This window comes from Oncorhynchus gorbuscha, linkage group LG10 (genome assembly GCF_021184085.1).
Source record: "Oncorhynchus gorbuscha isolate QuinsamMale2020 ecotype Even-year linkage group LG10, OgorEven_v1.0, whole genome shotgun sequence".
Classification (NCBI taxonomy): domain Eukaryota; kingdom Metazoa; phylum Chordata; class Actinopteri; order Salmoniformes; family Salmonidae; genus Oncorhynchus; species Oncorhynchus gorbuscha.
The window spans coordinates 60,633,594-60,649,472 of record NC_060182.1 but is presented as its reverse complement, the minus strand read 5'-3'; the positions used below and the strand labels follow the sequence as shown (position 1 = coordinate 60,649,472).

At 43.3% G+C, this 15,879-nt stretch overlaps 1 protein-coding gene across 1 annotated transcript; it reads left to right on the top strand.

Annotated features, from left to right (window-relative positions):
* Positions 1-1,493: 1,493 nt before the first annotated feature.
* On the top strand, positions 1,494-15,650 carry LOC124046312 (ADP-dependent glucokinase-like). Its single transcript, XM_046366545.1, has 6 exons — positions 1,494-1,853; positions 5,457-5,616; positions 11,006-11,196; positions 11,296-11,392; positions 11,571-11,707; positions 12,145-15,650. The coding sequence occupies exons 1-6, from the start codon at positions 1,661-1,663 to the stop codon at positions 12,849-12,851; spliced, it is 1,485 nt and encodes a 494-aa protein (XP_046222501.1). The 5' UTR covers positions 1,494-1,660; the 3' UTR covers positions 12,852-15,650.
* Positions 15,651-15,879: the final 229 nt, after the last annotated feature.

Here is a 15,879-nt window from a genome sequence, read left to right as displayed (position 1 = left end):
GACCCATGGAAATAGAATCTAGTCTATATTATATTTATATGGGAGGACCACTCTAAACTAGTTGATTTTATTCCAAAAGTTAGATGCAGTATTCTACAACAAAAGCACCAATTGAAATAGGGAAATAAATGGTCAAATAGAAGACTCTGGCCATGCACACTGCCAGTGAATGTCAGTGTATGTGTTCTGATGTCTCATTTATAAAAATAAGTATACTTCTATTGATTGCTCTGGGCAAAGACAGACATTTTGATTGAGTAACAAATTGTGAAAAAAAATATTAGCTATATTTTGAAAGACTTTGGCCACAGTGACAGATAAAAGCCACTGAATCCACAGCAGTTACGTGAAAGGAGCTATTGAATAAAAGCTGACTGGTGTTTTCGCATCATTACGGTAGGGCTATATTGCTGCCACTAGGGACTTGTGTAGAAAAGGTGGCGGCTTGGCACAGTGAAAATTCTAGGCGACTGCTATCACCAAATTGCCACTGCAAAGCCCTTCTGTACGTAGCCTAATGGTTGTTGGCAGTTTAGCTAGGTAGTGATAGGGAGGGTTACGGTGAGGGCTTGCGGGATGCTGTCACCGACTAAAGAAAATATTGGTCGACCGAAAGTAGTCTGTTCTTTCGACCAATCGAGTGCTCAAAATGTTTTTTTTGTGTGTGTGTATTTTTCCATATATAGACACACCTCATGTGTTTTAATAAAACCAACTATGTGCATTGAGCTTGTAGGATGCTTTACGCTTTCGGGTTGATGCTTCACGAGGGCGCCAGAGATCAAGATAACCAGAAGGGGAAAAAAACTAAACCTGACCCAACTATTCTCCTCCGCTCGTGCCCGAACAGCCGAAAAAGAAACCTTACCTGGGTGCAAAACAAACAAAAACGTCACAAAACGTCGTCATAATATATGCACGAACTCTTCTGAACTGTTTCGGCTGGGAAGCCACTAGAGCAGGGTTATTCAACTCTGCGAGGTGCGGAGGCTGCTGGTTTTCTGTTCTACTTGATAATGAATTGCATTCATCTAGTGTGCCAGGACTAAATCAGTCCCTGATTAGAGATGACCAATAAAAACAAGCCGAGTTTGAGGGCACTAGAGCATCAGGTCAATATAATGGTCGTCAGTAGTTACCACAGCCAAAAAGTCCTAAATCCGCCTATTTCTTAAATGTTTCTTTAAAATTGGATTTTAAACCATAATCTTAACAACACTGCTAACCTTAAATTAAGACCAAAAAGCATTTATATTTTTATGGCCAATTTTGCCTTTGGCCCTGATAACTAGTGGAAACCCAGTATAATGGATAATCAGTGGATCGTCACTATCAGGGGTCATTTGGACGTCCATTTAAATAGTTATGGTTAGGGCATTAGATAGAACAATGAGAGGTTTAGTTCATCTTTGGTTAGGGTTTAGGGTAGGGCCGTCCCAAGGCTCTCAGATTGCACTAACCAAAACGTGGCCTTAGCCAGCTACTTCCGCTTTCTTGTCACTCCCCCTCCGCAGCTTCCTGGGGCTGACCCTGTATTCACGCTTGAAACCAACAAGACAACCGCCTCCCCAGGGACACTTGTTTTGTCAATCCAGTTTGTTTGCTAGACTCGTCGTAGCTGTTGCCTGGAGGACCGCTGGCCAGTCCACAGCCACTGGCCATGGAGCAAGGAAGCGGGTTTTCATTCAAGAAGTATGGGACGGCAGCGTCCCTCGCAATGGTTCTGCTGGCGTACTGGTTCCGATCTCCAGGGGAGTCAGGACTAGATAACAGGCTTGACACGGTGCTGTCCTCCCTACTGCGGGCTGAAAGCAAAGTGGGGATGAACAACGCCAGACCCAGGGTGGCGATAGGTGAGAATCCTATATGACAAGCTAGCCTAGCATCAGCTAGCTAACGTCAGCTAACCTTAGTCCTTACTTTGATGCGCAGACAGGAGGGTCATCCCTACACACCAGTGTCTTTTGGATAATATATATTTGTATTTTTGTTGTATTCTACCAGAGAAAGGACGTTAGACTTTCAGAAAAATATATTAGTCAAACTCGGCCACTTAACATTTGTTGGTACATTTTCCAAACGGTTAGGTGCATAATCCTAACACGGTGAATGGAGGAACCTTACAGGTGTAAATTAGCAATAGCTCTGTGAGTAAACTGATTGAGTTAGCATAATGGTGAACACTTGAACACTATTTTAACTTCTCTATCAAATATATTTAGACATTTTTGTTAATTTCCTCTAATTTAACCTAACAGGGAGGAAATGTATGAGTGGGAAATACAGACTAACAACGTGAAAAATATACAACTGCGTGTTTTATATTTATTGAACTTTGCACCGTTTTTGCACAAAATAAATGACGACACTGAATGTGGTGTTATTGTAGGAAGGGTTGTTTTCTTAAAGGAGAATTACAACAAACTAACAGGGTGGAAAGTGATATTAGTGACACGCACATCTTAAATAAAATAATAATAAATACAGTAATCATTAAAAAAAGTTATTGATGAGAGACTTGAACTATGGTTATTATATGATGAATTTGAACTATGTTTATGGCTTCTATTTCTGGTGGAAGTTGATGAATGACCCCCAGGGGACATAGCGAAAACGCAAACATCTACTGAATTTAAAAAAAAAAATTAAACGGCATTAATACCATTGCTGCTGAGTGGGTGGGGACAGCAGTAAGGTAAACACTGTCTGGTTAGGTTGTCAGGACTGCGCCTCCTTAGTGGTCATATGCAGGACCATATCTGAATTGTGAAACACGTACTTTTATGATTAAAAAACGATTTTAAAATATAAAAAAATGGCAGTTTAAACTTTTAAGATGTATTTTTTTTATTTTTACATTTGTCACATCCCAATTCAAAATGCATAAAATTCCATTTCAAGATTGATATTTTTGTGTTAAGGTAAAGGACACCTGCCCTTATTGAAAGCCTTTTGGAATCTTACACTAAATAAGTGATATTTCCTGGGGACGGAAAAGGCACCGCATACTAGGAAAGACGCAGGTGGTTTTTGCCTTTTTATGGGGTTTTGGATTGCATGAAAACCATCTGGCCAAGCAAGCACCAGCAGCTTTTTATAAAACCATTTAAACATATTTACAATTGTGGTTGATGTATCTCATTAGCTTGCTAGCTAATGAGCCAATAAATCAATGCAAATTACTTGGTCTGATTATTTAGGCTGTAATACACCCTGAAACTAATGCCAGCAAAATTGTGTACATGTTCCATACAAGCCAGAATGTACCCACAGAAAAATATTGTTTCCCAAACCTTTTAGAGTGTCGTTAGGTACATGGTTCGGTTTGGCACCGAGGTAAAGTGAGTGACTTTGCTGTCATTGTGTGTTGACACATTTCTGAATGGATTTAGCATGCACCTTGATTTATGGTAGCATATTTACGAAGCACAGAGTACTGTAGTACATTTGAAGTCGGAACTTTACATACACTTAGATTGGAGTCATTAAAACTCGTTTTTCAACCACTCCACAAATTTCTTGTTAACAAACTATAGTTTTGGATAGTCGGTTAGGACATCTACTTTGTGCATGACACAAGTCATTTTTCCAACAATTGTTTACAGACAGATTATTTACATTTAACATTACATTTAAGTCATTTAGCAGACGCTCTTATCCAGAGCGACTTACAAATTGGTGCATTCACCTTATGACATCCAGTGGAACAGCCACTTTACAATAGTGCATCTAAATCTTTTAAGGGGGGAAGGGGGGGGGTGAGAAGGATTACTTTATCCTATCCTAGGTATTCCTTAAAGAGGTGGGGTTTCAGGTGTCTCCGGAAGGTGGTGATTGACTCCGCTGTCCGCTATTTCACTTATAATTCACTGTATTACAACTCCAGTCGGTCAGAAGTTTACATGCACTGTGCCTTTTAAACAGCTTGGAAAATTCCAGAAATTGTCATGGCTACAAAAGCTTCTGATAGGCACATTGACATCATTTGAGTCAATTGGTGGTGTTTCTGTGGATGTATTTCAAGGCTTATCTTCAAACTCAGTGCCTCTTTGCTTGACATCATGGGACAATCAAAATAAATCAGCCAAGACCTAACTTTTTTTTGTAGACCTCCACAAGTCTGGTTCATCCTTGGGAGCAATTTCCAAACGCCTGAAGGTACAACGTTCATCTGTACAAACAATACTACACAAGTATAAACACCATGGGACCACGCAGCCGTCATACCGCTCAGTAAGGTGAAGCATTCTGTCTCCTTGAGATTAACATACTTGAGGTGCAAAAAATGCAAATCAATCCCAGAAAAACAGCAAAGGACCCTGTGAAGATGCTGGAGGAAACAGGTGCAAAAGTATCTATATCCACAGTAAAACGAGTTCTATATCGACATAACCTGAAAGGCCGCTCAGCAAGGAAGAAGCCACTGCTTCAAAACCGCCATAAAGACAGACTATGGTTTGTATTTGCGCATGGAGACAAAGATGGTACTTTTTGGAGAAATGTCCTCTGGTCTGATGATGTAAAAATATAACTGTTTGGCCATAATGACCATCGTTATGTTTGCAGGAAAAACGGGGAGGCTTGCAAGCTGAAGAACACCATCCCAACCGTGAAGCACGGGGGTGGCAGCATCATGTTGTGGGGGTGCTTTGCTGCAGGAAGGACAGGTGCACTTAATAGATGGTATCATGAGGAGGAAAATTGTGGCTATATTGAAGCAACAATTGTGGCAAAATGGCTTAAGGACAACAAAGTCGAGGTACTGGAGTGGCCATCACAAAGCCTTGACCTCAATCCTATAGAAAGTTGTGGGCAGAACTGAAAAGCGTGTGCGAGCAAGGATTCCTACAAACCTGACTCAGTTACACCAGCACTGTCAGGAGGAATGGGCCAAAATTCACCCAACTTATTGTGGGAAGTTTGTGGAAGGCTACCCAAAAAGTTTGACACAAGTTAAACAATTTAAAGGCAATGCTACCAAATACTAATTGAGTGCATGTGAACTTCTGACCCATGATGAAATAATTAAAATATTAAATAAATCATTCTCTCTACTATTATTCTGATATTTCACATTCTTAAAATAAATTGGTGATCCTAAATGACCTAAAACAGGGAATTTTAATCTGATTAAATTACAGGAATTGTGAAAAACTGAGTTGAAATGTATTTGGCTAAGGTGTATGTACACTTCCAACTTCAACAGTATCTCACTCCCCTCTGCCACTTAGTACATCTGTCAGAGTACTGGGAGTGTTACCTCTTACTCTGTATGAATGTTGGGGTAGGCAGGTGGGGCAGTGGAAGTAATGGGGGGGGGGTGATTGGTGGCTGTGCTGGGGGCATCAAATGATGTTCTCTCTCTGTCTCTGTGTCTCTGTCTCTGAGATTCGGAGGTTGCTTTGTGATTGTGTAGAGTTAAATACTGTTCTCACCGTTTCTCTCTCTTCCTCCAGGTTTAGGGGGTTGTGTTGACGTCATCGTGGATGGGGTGACATTGCTGAATAAGATTGGCCTGCCGCCCACAGGCCAGCCTCTCCACCATAACTACATAGAGAACGCTGATCAGCTGGCACAGAGCTTCGCTTACTTCTTTGCCCCGGGAGCCGCCTCCGAGTAAGTGGCCAAGTCCCCTTGTGTGTGTGTGTATGTGTGTGTGTCTTGTGACATTTCTAGTGCACAGTGGTAATGAACAACTAAAGGACAAAGTCTGTGATCCTTTACAAAGGCATTTGGTTACACACAGACACACAGACACACAGACACACAGACACACAGACACACAGACACACAGACACACAGACACACAGACACACAGACACACAGACACACAGACACACAGACACACAGACACACAGACACACAGACACAGACACACAGATATGCGTTCCTTACAGACCAGATCAATATACACAAATAAATATTTTAGTAAATAATGTGATAAGCACACAATAATTAGTCTCTACCATCATGTGTGCTCTTATTGATGGTTTTATGGTGTTGGAGACAATTGCATATTCTCAGTATTTGGCTTTGGAATTTCAATTAAAAAGTTATAAAATAATTAAGGTCATATTTCATAATGCATTTAATTAAAACATTTTTTATTTGAAAAGGAACTCAAACTGTGATACATTTTGTTAGATCTTCCTCCGTAAATCTGATACCCCAATTAAACAATAACGGGCATGGTTGACGCCCCCCCCCCACCTTTCTCCCGGCGCTTATCATTCTAGCGTGTCTTCTTCAGATAGCGTTACAGTTCATCTTCCCAACAGCACATGTAACTCTTGCCTGTCACATTTGATGGCCCTTGGTAATGTCCCGATTTTTCAATATCCAAATAAGTACACACGTCTCTCACCTGAGCTACCACCATTCTCTCGTCCATTTCTCCCACCAGTACACCAAGAGCATGAAAGAAGTTTGAATGGGATCTCTCTCCATGCTCACTCCACATGCGCTGTCTCAGGACTCATGGCGCACCCCTGCCGCCCGTACCCAGATTAATGGCTCGGACTCTGATTGGAGTGTTAAGTCACTGTTGCATTGAGCGCCTTTTGTTGCTCTGTCCAGCCGGTTAAGGAGGGTTTTGAGGTTCACACAGGGTTTGTGTGAATCTCAAAACCTACCTTGCATTAAGTGATACCTCACTCCTACCATGCATTAAGACACGATCTGACGTCACCTTCCATGATAACCTCAAGAGAGGACAGATCAGAACAGATGTCATAAGGTGAATGCACCAATTTGTAAGTCGCTCTGGATAAGAGCGTCTGCTAAATGACTTTAATGTAAATGTAAATGTAAACAACAGTTTAGTTCAAGTAATTCTGATTCAGGAAATCCAGAAAAGCATTGACTATGACAAATTGTTACATTCCACATTTTCTTAACATTATCTCTGACAAATATCAAAGCATAACAACATACTGTTACTGTTGAAACCGTTTTCTAAATGAGTTCATACTCCCTTATTTTTCTGGCGACCTCTCGGAAGAGTTACCAGATCAGGGAGTTGGCACCCTAGCCCATGGGGAATCCCAACAATCCAGCAGACCCAATCTGGTGAAATTTGTATCAAAACAAAGACATCACAATCCATTTGGAGTAACTGTCAACATTTTTCCTTCTCTATGCAGACTGAACAAAATACATTTGTGTATTTACCCAAAGACCAGGGTCCCAGGGAACTGGTAGTTTCCCCCCTTTGAACACATGATTCACATTGCTAAATCAAAAATAAACCAACTTGAATAACCAATCAACTTAGAATTACAACTCTTATTAAACTCCATAAGGAAATAATTATATCCCATAAAGTAATGTTAAAATAGAATAGAGACTGTTTCTCATTCATTTTTATAATTAAATTCCATTTCTAGTGATATTGATCTGGACTCACCAGAAAGTCAGGTGACTTTCAAATATTTCATCTCCCTTTTCTTTCCCTGTCCTTCCAAAATCCTTTTAAAAACATTTCTAACATTTCCATAGTTCTGCATACCAAATTGAAAAGACACCGCAAAATAAATCTCCCAGTATCAACACCACTAACGCATATTCATAACTGGTAAGTTATGTGAGCGTGCTGGGGTGTGTGGTAAACCGTAGGTCATAAACAGGCGCTATCTGGGAACCACTGTCCTCACGCCAATCATTAAATGTTTGTTTTATTACACCCCATCGTTTATTTAGCACGTACTAGACATGGTGACATTCTCGCCCCCGAGTCTTAACGATTCACAGGTCTCTCTTCCCCATGATTCTACATAACCACTACACCACCATGTTCATGAACTATAAAAAAATGTAAAGTTAATTTTAGGTTTGGTAAACCCCTGTGCTAATTCCTCGTGTCCCCTCCACCCTTTCGTCCATTCTAGAAATCTATTTCAGAATAAGACGACATAAAATGTCAAATCTATTTCAGAATAAAATTACATAATGTCTCATGAGATTAAAAACCTCCCAAGGTTTTCTGAGTTTGCGAGGAGTGTTTGGCCAGATAATTATAATTTGTTACGTCTTTAGAATCCATCCCCCTGGCATTTCACCTAAGATTCTTCAACCCAAAATACTTTTCCCTGTGGCAAATTTAGCCAATTTCTCATCATAAGGAATCCGGGATATTTAATCCCTGCCATCTATTAAAAAGTTATCTTTGAACCACTGTTGATCGAACGGAGGCTATGGAAAATGTTCCTGTCTCGCTGCTCTCGAGGATTTGTTGCAAACACTTGTATAGCAGCATTTCCTCCGACTGCAGCAGGTTCCAGGACCACCTTACACTCTTTCTTCCAATGCCCGATAGCTTCCTGTTTTAATCCCACATCGATCACCCTACGCTTTAGTTTTTTTTCTCCACTTTCCTTTGTCTTACCTTGGCCATTGAAACCACTGTTCGTGACTTTCACTGTGGCCGTATTAACCCCTCACACGTCTGCAAAGTGAGCGGAGTTATATTTCTATACTCTTCTGTTGATTAAAACGGCAACGGTAACTTGGATATTGAGCTTGCGATTTCTCAATGATGTCATTGTGAGTTCTTTATTTGATTAGAATTTTCCGTTAGTAGGGAAATGTTGCCCAATTTTTATCCAGTTTGCAAAATGTTTCCCATATTTGGGGCAGTCTGTCGCCATTTCAATAATTATTCTTCTGAAACCTCTCCCGACGGTGTCCAGGGTGTTAATATTTCTTCACTCCCGTCTCTAATATACAATTTCTATTAACTATTTTCCAAGGTAGCGCTACCCACTCCCCCGGGGAATGGTAATGGCACTTAATACCTTGTATTAGAATCTATGCTGTAGTGTCTGCAAATGTATTACTGGAGAATACTGATCACCTAAGGTCTTATTCCAGTGTTATGCCTCAAATATCACTGTTTTTGATAACACACATTACCAACATTATTCACACTTGTCTTCCTATTTCCACATAATGGTATGGTTCCCTCTCCCCATAGGGCATAAACCAACCTTTCTCCTTGGCGCTACTGCTGAGCAACGTAACGCAAACAGTGTTCGAATATCTTATTGCTTTTCTTTTAACCATGCATGTGGCTTTAACCGGAATGGCCGATTTTAATTAGGGCCGATTTAAATGTTTTCATAACAATCGGTAATCTGCATTTTTGGACACATTCATGGCCGAATACATTGCACTCCACGAGGAGACTGCGTGGCAGGCTGACTACCTGTTATGCGAGTGCAGCAAGGAGCCAAGGCAAGGTGCTAGCTAGCATTAAACATATCTTATAAACAACAATCAATCAATCTTAACATAATCACTAGTTAACTACACATGGTTGATAATATCACTAGTTTATCTAGCTTGTCCTGCGTTGCATATAATCGATGCGGTGCCTGTTAATTTATCATTGAATCATAGCCTACTTCGCCAAACGGGTGATTTAACAAGCGCATTCGTGAAAAAAGCACTGTCGTTGCACCAATGTGTACCTAAACATAAACATCAATGCCTTTCTTAAAATCGATACACAGAAGTATATTTTTTAATCCAGGCTCACAGGCAATATTTACATTTACGTCATTTAGCAGACGCTCTTATCCAGAGCGACTTACAATATTAAACTAGGAAAATTGTCACTTCTCTTGCGTTCCGTGCACGCAAAGTCAGGGTATATGCAACAGTTTGGGCCGCCTGGCTCATTGCGAACTAATTTGCCAGACTTTTACGTAATTATGACATAACATTGAAGGTTGTGCAATGTAACAGCAATATCTAGACTTATGGATGCCACCCATTAGATAAAATACGGAATGGTTCCGTATTTCACTGAAAGAATAAACATTTTGTTTTCTAAATGAGTTTCCGGATTTGACCATATTAATGATATAAGGCTCGTATTTCTGTGTGTTGTTATGTTATAATTAAGTCTATGATTTGATAAGAGCAGTCTGACTGAGCGGTGGTAGGCAGCAGCAGGCTCGTAAGCATTCATTCAAACAGCACTTTCCTGCGTTTGCCAGCAGCTCTTCGCTGTGCTTCAAGCATTGAGCTGTTTGACTTCAAGCCTATCAACTCCCGAGATTAGGCTCGTGGAACCGACGTGAAATGGCTAGCTAGTTAGTGGAGTGTGCGCTAATAGCGTTTCAATCGGTGACGATCCGAGACCTTGAAGTAGTTGTTCCCCTTGCTCTGCAAGGGCTGAGGCTTTTGTGGAGCAATGGGTAATGATGCTTCGAGGGTGGCTGTTGTCGATGTGTTCCTGGTTTGAGCCCAGGTAGGGTCGAGGAGAGGGACAGAAGCTATACTGTTACACTGGTAATACTAAAGTGCCTATAAGAACCTCCAATAGTCGAAGGTTAATGAAATACAAATGGTATAGAGAGAAATAGTCCTATAATAACTAGAACCTAAACCTTCTTACCTGGGAATATTGAAGACTCATGTTAAAAGGAACCACCAGCTTTCATGTTCTGGAAGGAACTTAAACATTAGCTTTTTTTCATGGCACATATTGCACTTTTACTTTCTTCTCAAACACTGTTTTTGTATTATTTAAACCAAATTGAACATGTTTCATTATTTATTTGAGACTAAATTGATTTTATTTATGTATTATATTAAGTTAAAATAAGTGTTCATTCAGTAAAGTTCATGTTGTAATTGTCATTACTACAAATGCATGAATTTAAAAATCTCCCGTTTTTTAATCGGTATCAGCTTTTTTTTGGTCCTCCCAATAATCGGTATCGGAAAATCATAATTGGTCGACCTCTAGAACCTACCCTACACCATATTTACCTGGTTCTCGCAGTGGAAAACCTCCACGCAGGACCTATCCTTATGGAACCTACCCTACACCATATATTTATGACCTTAAAAATCACTAATCTCTCAGCACTAACACACACGCTTCTAAAACGTTTTCCTGGGCTTGGTTGTGTAACTCTTTAAAAGCTGTGAAGTTTCTACATTCTAACCCTCCCTCCTTTTTCTGGTACCCCTTCAACCCCCCTCTCTCTCCTCTCAGGCGGTTTGTGATAAATGACACCTTGTTCAGTCAGCTGGTCGAGGCATCCCGTGAGTTGCCCGACAACCGCTGGGCCATAGGTGGCAACGCCCCGGTGATGGCTGGTCGCATGGCAACCGAGGGCTGCGACGTGTTGCTAGGGGGGAGCTTCAGCCCTGACTTCGCTGACATACTGTCCCAGCACATCACAGGTACACACACACACACACACACACACACACAGTACATGCGTAACACCTCCCTCCTTGATGCCATCCCCCACCCACCTCCCTCCCCCTCTGTCTCTCCAGTTGCAGGTAATGTGGTGGAGGAGCCTGATATCCATCTGATCCTGGAGTACCCATCAGGAGCCACCTGGGGCCAGTACACCGCCCGCAGAGCCAACAGGTGTGTGTTAATACTAGAGGGTGTGAGATGAACAGAGTTAGATTATTCATGGTGTGTTTGCATATCAGGACCTTCACTTTGTGTGTATGTGTGTGTGTGTGTGCGCGCGTGTACCTGTGAACCTATGATGTAGTCCATTATAACCCTTGCCCTGTGTCACTAACCTGTGTGTGTCCAGGTACATAGTCCACAGTGATGACCATAACCCGTATCTGGCGTCGCTTCAGGACTTTGAGGTGAAGCTACAGGACTTCCACCCTGACCTGCTGGTGGTGGGCGGGCTCCAGATGATGGACAGCTTCCCCTTCCAACGGGGTGAGAGGATACTCTGCCACCCTGTTCGCCAGCTTGTTCCCCAATTGGGAGGTGTTTTCAGAGCAGAGCTGGTTCCCATTGAGTGACAGACTGTTGGTATTATAGTGGTCTGTGTTGCTGTGAGGGAGAGAGTAGCGGAGGGAAGGATAAGAGAGAGCGGAGGGGAAGGCAGGGTTGGTTCCCATTGAAGTGCAGACTGTTGGTATTCAAGTGGATTAACCCTGCCTGCCTCTATTCAGTAACTCTGCTGCCTCAGTCACACAGGCCTCTAGAACTCAGCAGGCATAGGAAGCACATGTGTGTGTGTATAGGGAGGGTGTGGGGATGTATCCAATGCTGTGTTTTCTTTGGCCAGGAACATGCCTTTGTGCTGTCAGACTGGTTTGACTACTTTGGATAAGTTCTCTCCCCCTCTAACAGCATCTCTCTCTCTCCAGGTGAGCGGGAAGCACTGCTCTCTCGGCTGGGCAGTCTCCTCTCATCCTCCTCCCCTCGTACGGGTGTCCATTTTGAGATGGCCAGCTTCGTGGATGAGGGTCTAATGGGGGACCTGCTGCGTCTGGTCCTGCCCCACGCTGACTCTCTGGGGATGAACGAGCAGGAGCTGCCCAACTTGCTCAGCCTTCTGAGGGGCTCTAACATCACCGTGCTCTCTGACCCTAACCCTCGCGTTGCTACCGTCCTCGACCAGATGAGAGCGCTCTACCGCCTGGTCAACCAGCGCTACCGCGACGCTAATGAGGATAGCGACATGGGCGCTTACGCCACTAGTGCCAAAGGCCGGCCGCTGACCCGGCTCCACGTACACACCCTGGCGTTCCAGGCCATGATCGTGACGCGCGGCTCCCAGTGGAAGAACACCATGTCTGCTGTGGCCAAGGCTTCGCTCACCGCCAACCGCCACGTGTGTGGCTCGCCGGACATCGACCCCAGCAAGGCGCGCCTCATCATGGACGAGTCGTTCTCAGTGAGTAGTAAGGAGGGCAGCCAGCGGATCCCTCTAGAGGAGACCAGGCCCGTCAGCTGCTGGGACGAGGAGGACTATGAGATCTGTGTGGCGCCTGTCCTGGTGTGCACCGAGGTTTACCAGACGGCCGGGGGAGGGGACAACATCTCTGCCGCAGGACTGGTGCTGCAGATCTGAGCCATTGATAGCGACGAACGGCTAACTCTGACGAAGCTTTAGCTTAACAGGGGCGGCCAACTCTGCTCCAGCCCTATTCTAACACACTGAATTCAACTATACAAGATTCTCATGAGTATCTGATAGGTAGGTCCAGAGCAAAAGCCAGCACACCTCGTAGCTCTCCACTAGGATTGGCCCCCTAACCCGCTGGGCTAACGCGCCAAAGGGTAACACAGAGAGCTATGATAGCTGGCTAGCTCTCTGGAGCTCCACAGACTCCTTGAATAAATTCCACGTGTGTTTTAAGTCAGTAAACCAAACGGACAGAAAGACCGACAACCCTTCCCATAACATGTGAAGACTTTAGGCATTCTGTTTTTAGGTGTGTTGATTTTTTGGGTTTTGATTGTTTCATGTTGTGTTGCCGGTGCAATGCTAACACAGGGTCCAGTGTGTCTGTGGCAGGGCCGAGCCTGCTCCCCTTCTCTCTCTCGCTCCTTTTATCTCCTCTCCCCGCTCTCCTCCTGAGCTCATTTCTCTCCTGTCCTCTCTGAGCAGTATGACCCGGGTGAGACTCACACACTCCAGACTTCTATACTTCCTGTCAGACAGACCGTGTCAAGACAGGCAGCTCGTTCTCTCATTCCGTCAGAAGATTGAACACATCTAATAATACTACCCATAAACCCCCCTGGGATATATAGTATTTCCTCAACCAGAAACAAAAAGAAAACATTTATTGGACACATTCAAATGGGTCCCTCCCTGTTCTGTTTAGTTCCTCGTTAATAAACCCTTGCTGTGGGGTTTTCCTCAACCATGTGTGTGTCGGTCGGTCGTGCAACGGTCCAGACACGCATCACATATCCGCTATTTTCCCTGTAGTCTCTTACATAGATCCATATCTGCCTTGGAGCTGTTATCATAGTTATTCATCCCATTCTCTCCAACACAAAAACCCAACATTCCATCAGTCCCACTATTTCAGACGTTCTGTCCCTGTGTCCTAATGTTTTGATTATTTTTTTCCACAAGGGAAAGCTTTAGTTTGATATCTGTGACGTTATTTTTTTTGGGGGGGGTTTCATGTAAACCAGATTTAATGCTGGAGGCATATGAGACTGAACTCGTATGTCTAGGTCTGCGTTCATACAGGCAGCCCAATTTGTATATTTGTTCACTAATTGATCTTTTGACCAATTCGATCAGCTCATTGGCCAAAATATCAGAATTGGGCTTCCTGTGTAAACACAGTCTATAATTTGTTTTAAAAAATGGGTTTTTAATGTATATACATATTGTTGCTTGATGCTAAACTCAATCTGGCCTGTACATACAATGCGCTGTAATGTTGTCTTCGCCCTGATTTAATGATTGACAACAGGGAGTGCTTCTCTTATGTCTGTAATGTGAAACTATTTGACCCTTTACATGAGCATGTATTCTTCCCATGATGACCTCACTCTGTATCATATCATTGCGTCACACGCAGAAACACATTAGGCCCTCCGGTTGTTTGAATGACTCCTGCACGGGCCACGCACACTGAATGTGTTAACTGTAAGGCGCTTTGGCTAAAAGTGACTGAGAAATAATATCAGACACACGTTTGTCATTTTAAATGTACTTTTCTATGGAGAACGGCCCGTGATCTCATCTGCTGTGAAGGGAGATTGGGTGCATCCCAACAGTCTGTGGCTTTCTCTCCCTGTTTCCTGTATTTAATTAGCACCAACCTGCACATATCTCAAATCTTCATATGAGCTCAGATGAGAGGAAGCCACTGTACTAATGAGATGTAGATGACGCCTGTATAGCTTGACAGGGTTTCTCTGCTGCCCTCTATAGGGACCTAACACCATGCCACTTCAAGTGTCCACCCCTCTGAGTGGCTGATCTGCAAGCTTGTGTGTGCGTTCCTGCCTGTCTGCGCCTGCTTGTCCCAGACACGTATGTTATGAGGGAGTGTGCATGCTTGCGGAACATACTTGTGTGTGCGTTGCTCTGGCCATCTGACATTGTTGTCTCAGGAACTAGCTGGGCTGTTCAGGAGACCTGTAGGCTCTGGGAGACCTTAAACTATATGTATGTGGACACCCCTTCAAATTAGTGGATTTGGCCATTTCAGCCACATCCGTTGCTGACAGGTGTATAAAATCTAGCACGCAGCCAAGAAATCTCCATAGACAAACATTGGCCTTGAAGATCTGTGACTTTCAACGTGGCACCGTCATAGGTTGCCACCTGTCTAACAAGTCAGTTTTTAACAAGTCAGTTTGTCAACTTCTGCCCTGCAAGAGCTGCTCCAATCAACTGTTAAGGGCTGTTATTGTGAAGTGGAAATGTCTTGGAGCAACAATGGCTCAGCCGCAAAGTGGTAGGCCACAAAAGCTCATAGAACGGGACCGCCTAGTGCTGATGCGCGTAAAAATTGTGTCCTTTGTTCCAAACTGCCTTTGGAAGCAACGTCAGCATAATAACTGTTTGTGAGCTTCATAAAATGGGTTTGGAGTAATGTAAAGCTTGCATCCATTGGACTCTGGCGCAATGTTCCAACATCTGGTAGAAAGCCTTCCCAGAAGAGTGGAGGCTGTTATAGCGGCAAAGGCGGGACCAACTCCATATTAATGCCAATGATTTTGGAATGAGATGTTGGACGAGCAGGTGTCCATGTAGTGTACTTCCAGATGGATTGGAGGACTTGGATTGGAGATTGGGTGTTGGGTGTATCACAGTACATGGAGTAAGGCTGGCTCATAGCCACGTGGGTTGGTTTATTCTGATTGACTTGGGAGAAATAAAGAAACACACATTCCATCTTCTGGTGTCTATCCTGTCTCTTATTTACAGAAAGTCATTTCTCATTCAAGCCATGTCTGAATCTGGGACATAGGCTGAGCCATCAAAGTGTAGACCCCTCAAACTCTACTCTGGACCTCGCAGCCAGCTCCACTTTTTCATTGTTGCCCTCTAATCAGGGACTGATTTAGACCTGGGACACCAGGTATGTGCAATTAATTATCGGCTATAACAGAACACCAGCAGG